Source organism: Prunus avium, chromosome 7, assembly GCF_965620075.1.
Source record: "Prunus avium chromosome 7, drPruAviu1.hap1.1, whole genome shotgun sequence".
NCBI lineage: Eukaryota > Viridiplantae > Streptophyta > Magnoliopsida > Rosales > Rosaceae > Prunus > Prunus avium.
This window is the reverse complement of record NC_142290.1, coordinates 2796229-2805631: the sequence shown is the minus strand read 5'-3', so window position 1 is coordinate 2805631 and position 9403 is coordinate 2796229. Positions and strand designations below refer to the sequence as shown.

General features: G+C 46.1%; 2 protein-coding genes across 2 annotated transcripts; both read right to left on the bottom strand.

The window, feature by feature from the left end:
* Nucleotides 1-1940: 1940 nt before the first annotated feature.
* Nucleotides 1941-2486, bottom strand: LOC110773564 (uncharacterized). The gene has a single exon (XM_021978088.2). The coding sequence runs from the start codon at nt 2484-2486 to the stop codon at nt 1941-1943; it is 546 nt and encodes a 181-aa protein (XP_021833780.2).
* A 75-nt stretch (nt 2487-2561) lies between these two features.
* On the bottom strand, nt 2562-4688 carry LOC110773565 (uncharacterized). The gene has a single exon (XM_021978089.2). It carries the CDS (start codon nt 4686-4688, stop codon nt 2562-2564), a length of 2127 nt encoding a protein of 708 aa, XP_021833781.2.
* Between the last annotated feature and the right edge of the window lie 4715 nt (nt 4689-9403).

The following is a 9403-nucleotide window of genomic DNA, read 5'->3' as shown; positions in this document are numbered from 1 at the left end:
TTTGCATTTCCATCCTTCTGAATTTTTAATGGGTATCTCTAAGAAAAAATAAACCTCCTAATTTTTAGCAAATACCCCCGCCAGAAATATTGTGCCCCCACAATCATTCCTTCGGCCTAGAAAAGCTCCGCGCATCCTCTCACCTCAAGGTTTGGCCGTGCACCCTTTTTTTTTTTTTTTTGAACGAAACTTGTCGCAGGTTCCCCAAGGCTGGCGAAGCAACCTTCTCCTTCTCATTTGATTGGGGCCGTGCAATCGGCCACTACTCTGCCCGTGGCTTCGGTAAGCTTATATCTCTGCGTACTTTCATTTATTAATTCTACTGGTCCAACCTCACTTCTACGCCCAAAAATATAGGAAATTCAACCTTCCGCACATGAGACGGAAATTAGGGCGCAAGTCATGACTCCGGTGGACGAGGATGATGTAACTTCATTTCCTTAACTGTTTGAATTTTCTTTTACTTCTTTTATGCTTAATACATTTTCAAACTTAGTCAACCGAGGTCAATTCCATTGGAAACCTGGAAGAGGTTTCCACAGGGTCACACGAGACTACTCCCATGCCCGAGGATCACGCCCTGGAGCACGTGATCGAGCTGACAGAGGAAGACTTCCCACACATTCCAAACTCTCAGGTTCATTGAAATTTCCTATTTTCAAAATTTCTTCTATATTTGCCCGCAACTTCTTATTTTCAATGTTTGAAAATGTCAGCGGCCCATTTATGGCCCTGAACTTTCTTCGGCCGACACCGCGGCCACTGAGGCTGAATTTCAGCCCAATTTTCCCACCGACGAAAGTGCACCACATGAGCCCATCCTTATGCTGACCTCGGTAGCTCTTGCCTTGGTGGTCGAGGTTATTCCATCCGAACTCCAAGTCGAGGTAAGCCTCGACACTTTCATGCTTATTTCAAATATAGGTGCCATTATTTTAACCCTCATACCATTTTGCTAGGTTGGAGAGTCTTCATCCTTTACTTCCGCCGAGATTACCATGAATCCATCGGCGGTGGATAGTGGAAGCTTGGCCATGGTCCCTCACGAAGAAGCACCTCAATCATCCCCTGATCAGGTATGAAAACAAGAAATGCATACATATATACATATGCAACTTACTTTCCCTACTTGAAAATACAATGCCCATTTTTCTCGCAGCCCTTTGGTGACATTTTTGACTTCCTCGATCAGTGGGATGCATCTATATCTTCGGCGGAGGCTTCTACTCGCCTTGCCACTTCTTCCACTACGATCGGGGCCCTACCAAATTCAGGGGCTAAGGCCCTACTTCGGTCATACAGAGATAGAGACCTCATGTCCTTAGAGGACAAGGATGAGAGGGACAAGCTCAAGACTGCCATTGAGACCTTGGCGAACTCCGGCTTTTTTTTAGACCCATGCTCAGCTGCTATGATCACATATCTCTTTGGTCGGGTGGAGAAGTTTGTCCCTCGTCGCCGTTCTCTCCTAGAGGAGCAAAGTATAGGCCAAGACCTGGAGCAGCGGATTATCTCACATAATGCAACCATGAGGAAGGAGATCGAGATTGCCCGCCAGATGCAACAGGAGACCGCGGATATTGATGAGCAGGTGAGGCAGCTTCAAGAGAAAAAAAGCCGCCATTATTGCCAAAGTCTTCGAGATTGTTCGGAGCAATAAGCCTCTCGAGGCTCAACTTCGACAGGATGCGGCAGCCGTGGAAGCGTACCGAGAGAATAAGCAGACCCTCCAGTCTACCTTGTCGATCGGAGATACTGCAGTGAAGAGCTTCAAGACTGCCCTTCGCACCCTTTTCCCTAATGCTTAGGTTCATATTTGGCCATTGGATGACCCATTTTGTAGTAGACTTTTGTATATCTTTTGAAAGGAATCTTTTTATGAGGCCCGTTCTTCCAATAAAAAATCATTGTTTTATTATGAGATGTTTCTTTGCGGCGGACTACCTCTCCGCCATTTCCCAAGCCGTTGGGTAATATTTCTTCAAAAAACGGCCATTAATAGGTGAATCATGGAGACGACCACTCTCATAACTCAACCTATATGCTCCTTTTCCTAAAACTTGGTTGATGAGGAAAGGTCCGTCCCAAGTTGGAGACCATTTACCAAAACTACGATCTCTCGTTCCTAATGGGAGAATAGTTTTCCATACTAAAACTCCAACTCCGAAACTCTTGGCTTTAGTCTTCTTTTCATACGCCCTGGCCACCTTTTCTTTTTGGGCCTTTAATTTATCTAAAGCCTCAAGTCGAACTACGTCGAGATCATCTAACTCTTGAGCCATCGTCTGGTTATATTCATCCTTACTCCACTCAGCGTGGCGAGCCACCCTTAAAGATTTTACCGAGATCTCGAGAGGTAAGACGGCGTCATGGCCGTATGTGAGTGCGAATGGTGTCGTCCCTGTGCCAGACCTTTTAGAGGTCCTGTACGCCCAAAGGGTATTGGAGAGGAGAGAATGCCATTCTTTAGGATTTTTCTCAATCATTTTTTCCAAAATCCCTTTTATTACTTTGTTGCTGGCCTCAGCTTGACCATTTGATTGAGGATTGTATGGGGTGGACTAAACCATCCTAACTACCCAATTTTTTGCGGCTGCCTTGACAGCCTCTCCCACAAAAGCCGTTCCTCGGTCAGTCATGATAGACTCTGGTAATCCGAATTGATGGATGATAGTTTTCTCAATAAACTCTATCACCTCAGCTTGGGTAACTTGCTTGAGTGGTACGGCCTCTACCCATTTTGTAAAGAAGTCCGTGGCCACTAAAATGAACTTGTGACTCTTGGACGATTTTGGGTGATTCTGGCCAGTCACGTCCATTGCCCAACCCTTGAAAGGCCAAGCCTTCACAATAGGATTCATGGGCCCGGCCGGGACATGCTGAACTGGGCTATGCCTTTGACATCCTTGGCATCCTTTGGCGTAATCAATGCAATCCTTCAGGATGGTTGGCCAATAATACCCATGCCTCCTTAGCAACCATCTCATCTTGATGCCTGCTTGATGAGCTTCACATATTCCTTCATGAACCTCAGTCATAACCACCATCTGATCAATCTTTCCTAGACATTTCATGAGTAAGTCGTTAGAGCCAATACGAAAAAGCTCTTCATCCCTGAGCACGTAGCTTATGGCCCTTTTCCGAACCTGCCTGCAATGTGGACCACTTGGACATTTCAGATACTCCACAATGTCGTGTCTCCAGTCATCTGGAGTTACAGTCAATGCCATCACCTCCATTGGTATTCCTCTTTCAAAAATTGTGGGCAACGATCGTTTTTCAACTTTGAATAACTCCTCAGAAAACCCTTCAGAGATCTGAACTCCAGAGGCCAATTGGGCCATTGCATTGGCCTGTGAGTTGTGCTCCCTTGGTAGGTGAGCGAGTCTCACTTCATCAAAACCTTCTATTAGTTGGCTGGCCAAGGCATGATAGCCAAGCAATGCTTGGCTGGTTACCTTATAGTCGCCGGATAGTTGTTTCAGAACCAACATTGAATCCCCCATGATTGACACATTATTTATTCCAAGTTCTCTCAAAATCTCCAACCCAATGATCAAGGCCTCATATTCGGCTTGATTGTTGGTACAATCAAAGTCTAATTGAAATGAATAACGAGTTCGGAATCCTTGGGGTGATTCAATGATGACACCTGCTCCCCCCATATTTGATGTTCGAGATCCGTCGAAATAGAGACGCCATGGGAATAAACTTATCATGTCGACTTTGAAGAAGTCCATATGTTCTATTTCAACACAAGGGTGAGAGGCCAAGAAATCAGCTAAGGCTTGCCCCTTGACGGCCTGCTGAGGTACGTATCGGAAGGTGAATTCTGCCAATGTCATCGTCCATTTTCCAATCCGCCCTCTAATGATTGGCCGAGTGAGCATGTACTTGATCAAATCAGTCTTGGCGATTATATGCACCACGGAAGGCAACATATAGTGCCTTAACTTGGTTATGGTGAAGTATAAGGCTAAACAAAGTTTCTCCACCGGTGAATATTTTCTCTCGGTGGACGTTAGAATTCGGCTTAGGTAGCACACTGCTTGCTCCTTTTTCTCATCGTTGTCTTGGGCCAAAAGACTTCCGATGGAATTTTCTGCGGCCGAAATATATAACTTCAAAGTTCGGCCTCGCTTCTGCGGGATTAGCACCGGTGGCTTGGTTAAATACTCTTTGATGGAATCAAATGCCTTTTGGTGAACTTCTTCCCATCGAAATTTCTCCTCATCCTTGAGTTTTAGCAAAGATGAAAAAGGCTCGACTTTCCCAGCGGAATTAGCTATAAACCTTCGAAGGAAGTTTATTTGGCCTGGCAAACTTTGCAATACTTTCTTGTTTTTCGGGGGCGGCGCCTCAATGATGGCCTTAGCCTTATTTTTATCAATTTCAATCCCCCTTTGATGTACCAAAAATCCTAGGAAATTTCCGGCGGAAACCCCAAAGGCACATTTCTTTGGGTTCATCTTCAATTGATGCTTTCCCATTCTCTCGAAGGCTAACCGAAGGTCATCCAAATGACCTGGTCTCGATTCCGACTTCACAACCACATCGTCGATATAAACTTCTAAGTTTCGGACATCTAAAGGCTGTCTTGTGGACCCATGCTCGGCCGCTCTCTCGGCCCAAAAACCATATAGCCGTCTCAAAGTGTCTTCCACCGCGGCTCTTTTCTCTTCCTTCATGGTTGTATCACTCATTGAGAGAGAAAAAATCAGACATCGTGGGGCGCTCCCCATCTGCTTGGGCATCGTGTGCCCCCAAGTCTATCAACTTCTTGGCCAAGACTCCCGTAGGTCGGCCGTTCATATCTGATCCAGTAAAATAAAGAGGACCAAGCTGGCTGAAGCCATGAAAGGCCGTGAGTCGGCCTGAACCAATTCCACGCTCCCATCCTCGTGCCAAAACTGTAGAGTTTGATGGAGCGAGGAAGGGACACACATATTTCCATGAATCCAATCTCGACCTAACAACGCCGTAAAGTGAGCCGTTGTTTCCACCACGAAGAAAGCTGTCACCCTGACCTTTTCCCCTACTCTGACTTGGAGTGGGACGATTCCTTTCGATATCGTGGTGTCTCCTACGAAACCACTAACCGTCGTCTCAGTCGGAATTAGTTCTTCTGAGCTTTTCTTCAATTTCCTCATCACTGAAGCTGGGAGGATATTCACCGTGGCTTCCGTATCAACTAGAACTTTGCTCACTGGAACCCCATCAAAGTGAGCATTTACGTATAAAGGCTTAAGGTGGGAAGACATCTTCTTGGTGGGCATTTCAAAGCACACTTTCTCTGGCATTTTCTTCTCCACACCCTGCATTACTATTTGAGACCGAGCTACTTCTGCCTTCGGAATTTCCCGAATCGCCTCGATTTCCTTTGGTTCTCCCATCTGAACCATAGACTCGACTTCATCAAAAACATCTCCCTCCATGGAGTTTGGTTGACCTGGCTGAGCTTCAAAAAATAGTGGAAGTGTGACCACCATAGCATCAACCTCGTCGAAGTCCCCAAACTTCACCCTGGTCTTACTTGTCTTCAATTCACTCTCCAACTTGGTAATCTCTTCCCTACACTCATTAGCTAGTTGCTCCATAGCCTCTTCTGGGAGGTCTTCAAAATACTCGTCATCACCATACTCTTCATTCTCCCCATAAAGTTCTTCATCATTGGCTAAGGCACCCCCTAGGTTTTCTGAAGTCTCTTCGGTCTCTACGTCGGCCGTCGGTTCGGCCTCTTCTTGCACTACGGATGTTTGGACATCGACCATGACTTGGTCCTCTGCTGTCAGTTTATTTTCCGTCGTCTGGGGTTTTCTTCTGACATCCTCAACCATTTCACGGTTGTTCTCTTTTTCCTCCTCGACCTCTGGTGGTGACACCACTTTAATTGGTATTTGCCTCATGGAGGTCGAGGGATTGGCCTTGGGCTAAATCTTTTTAAATTTCTCAACTCTTGATGGCTCATTGCCCAACACCTTCATTGGCCTGCTAGATTCGGCCTTGAGATTGTTTACTTCAAAAGCTCCAGTCAAATGAGCCTCCAACTCCAAGATTGGCTCATCTAAGGTCGTCACCACAACTTGACCATTCACCCATTGTCGGTGTATTTTTATCTCCTTGGCCGCTGCTGCTTCTAATGAAGCCACAACATCAGCTTTGGCGAACTCCAACTCTTCCAGTCGAAGCTTCTCTCGAAGGTCGACCAATCGGTTAAGTTGGGCTTGCCTCTCGTCTGCCCACTTAAACTCCGCATTACAGGTAGCTAGCATATTGTCTCTGAGCCCTTCTTGTTTGAGTTTTGCTCAAGGGTATCGGAGGAAACTTTGAACCTCTACTCCTATACCATTGTCCTGCCTTGGTGTTTGGCATCTTGAAAGTTGGGACACCACTACCATCAGATGGGCGAGGTCTTGATACGTAGGCCACATCTCGACTTTTTCCTTCTCCCACTAAAACCCACATGCTTCTATTTTTATCTTGGCTTGGGTTCAGCGGATCAACATCTTCATACTTTAGTGGCATATGATGATTTCTTCTCTTGGGCTGATATCGCGGCCTCTCGTACCTATCTTGGTACTCATGTAATGGTCGTTTATTCGGTCTCATCTCCATTGTGCCCCTTGGGCTATATGGGCCGTAATTCTCGGCCGAACTTTTGATCATATTTCTCCCAGCACTTTTTGGTCTACCTATCTGGGCTTGATCCTTGATTGTCTCCTTAGTCAGCTCCCTGGCCGGCTCCTTTGGTTTTGGTAGAACTACCTCCAATGAGACCTCACATTGACATCGGCTGCATAGCACAATAGCCTTGAGAGGTTCTTCCATAATTGGAATTTTCTCATCTAGAGCCTTTGTCACTTCTGGGTACATTTTGGCCTTACCCTTCGCCTTAGGATCCGTCTGGTTCTCCCTTGCTCTTCTCTCAGCTGCTGCTTTTTCGGAGCCACCCGAGTCTAATCTTGGTCGAGGTTGATCTGGCCTTGGAAAGTTGGCATGTACCATGTTGGCCTGAGCATTTGGGAATGGATTCTGATCAACACCCATTGCAGCTTTCTCTGGAAATTTCAAGATTTTTCGATCAATGAGATCCTGCACGACATTCCAAAAAACAAGGCAGTTGTTAGTTGCATGAGACCATACACTATGCCATTTGCAAAAAGTCTTGTTTCTAAGTTCATTAGCCGACGGAATATCATGACCATTTGGCAATTTTATCATCTTTTCTTTTAAAAGTTGGTCGAAGATTAGTTCGGCTTTCGAAATGTCAAAGGTATAGGACTTGGTTCCGACTCCCTTTTGAGAAGTTCCGCTAAACTTAGAAATCTGGACCGTTGTCGGCCTCTGATCCTTGGAGGCTTTGGACAAAGCCTTGCATACGCGTGGTTCGCTGGCAACAATTTCAGCCAAGTTTACCCCGGTCGATTCTTCTTCCTCTTCTAGGAAGACTTCATCGTCCGCCTCATTCGAGTCCACATTTTCGACCTCCACCGCGTGGACAGCCGTGGTTCTAGATGTGGAGGGTTTTGGTAGATCTCTATAGAAAGTCGGTCGAGATATCGGCCGATTCTTTTGTTGTTCCTCCTTTAAAAGAGCTTCGTATCGATCCACCCGAAGTAGGAGGTCATAAATATCGCGGAATTCAATACCCTCGAATTTCTTCCAGAGGTCAAGCAACAACCCACCTTGAGCCAACTTTGCAAACTCATGTTCAGGCATGTTGACCGTACATCTAGCCCTTGCTTATCTGAACTTCCCCAAGTATTCTTGGACTGACTCGTTTGGTCCTTGGCGCATCTTGGCCAAGTCGGCCATTGACACATCTGGCTCCGGCCGATAAAATTGTTTGTGGAAGATTTGCTCCATGGTCTGCCAATTTGGAACAGAATTCTGAGGAAGTTTGACATACCATGAAAAACAGCCCCCGTGAGGGTGCTCGGGAATAGCCTTAATTTCAAGACCTCGCGATGTCCGATTTCGGCACATTGAGCAGTGAATCGACCAATATGCTCCACGGTCGACTGGAGTCCATCTCCTGAGAATAATGCAAAATCCGGAACTTTGAATCCTCGTGGAAATTCCTCTTGATCAAAATGCTCCGGATATGGCCTCCGGTAGACGGGTCTACCAATTCTTCTAGCATGGGGCACCATATCTTGGATCATCTGCTCGACCGCTCCTCGATCGAATGCTTGATTTCCTAGTAATGGATTATTCCCACCAAGATTATTCCATGCACCGACTCCGGCGAATTGGTTTATATGAGGCCTAGTGAAATTGACCCCTGCCCCCTGGTGAACTTGTGGGCGGAATTGGTTGTACTGCGGGAGTCCTTGGAATTGATTGGCCGCCGCATATAGGTTATTACCCATCGGTAGAACGTTGACCGCTAGAGCTGGGTTGCCCCCAGCCGGTGCATTTGGTTGAGGCGGATTCACCCCAAAGATGTTTGGTTGAGCCTTCACTTGAAGCCCTGCCACTGGCACTCCATTTGCCCCCTGATTTCCATTTTGGCCATTTTGTTGGCCTAGCAATCGATCAAACCTCTCATTGATCTGAGCATTTTGAGTGGCCATGGTTTGAGCCATGGTTTGAGCAACGGTTTGAGCAATCGTTTGAGCCGCCTCCTGCATTCTTTGATTGCTCGACGTCTCTATTGTACGGAAGAGTTGTTGGATTTCCAACGATGTGGCCGGACTTGGCCTCAAGACTGGTCCTCCAGCGACCTCCATAACATCTTCAACCAGCACGTGGTCGAGATTGAAGGCCGCATTTCGGCCGAGGCCATTTTGGCCTTGCTGATTGTTCGGAACTTCTTGTGGCTGAGAGTTCGTAGGAAGTGAACCAGCCATGCTCGTGTCTGATTCCGAATGAAGTCTAGACTCTTCAAATTCTTGATCTCTTCTAGGATTCCTCCTAGTGTTTACAACTATACAATTTTTTTAGTAGTCCCACCGGGCGTGCCAAATTAAGTTTCCCTTTTTTCGGCCGGGTAGGCCGACGGAAGGAGTTTTTGGTCCTTCTTCTCTTGAGATGCGTAGGCGTGCCACCACAAAACCACTTGATGGCTTGGATGGAAAGATTGTGTGAGTGTGTTTGCGCTTCTGACTTCCTAATCAAACGATTGATCGACCAAGCAAGGAACCTCCTCTTGGCCTAGGTTCTTTTTCTTCCTTGAGGTCAAGGATGATTGAACTTTGTATGACTATTTTTAGAATTTTTTGTGATAAGGGCAGTGAATGTAAATGCAATAAACGAAATGACAGAAATGTAAATGCGAGAAATGTAGATTAAAGCGATAAAAGACTTGAATTAAACTTGAATGTAAAGACAATTGAAATTAAATTGCAAGAATGTAAAGCTTACACTAGGAAAACGAAGAACTTGGATAATCTGAAAAGCT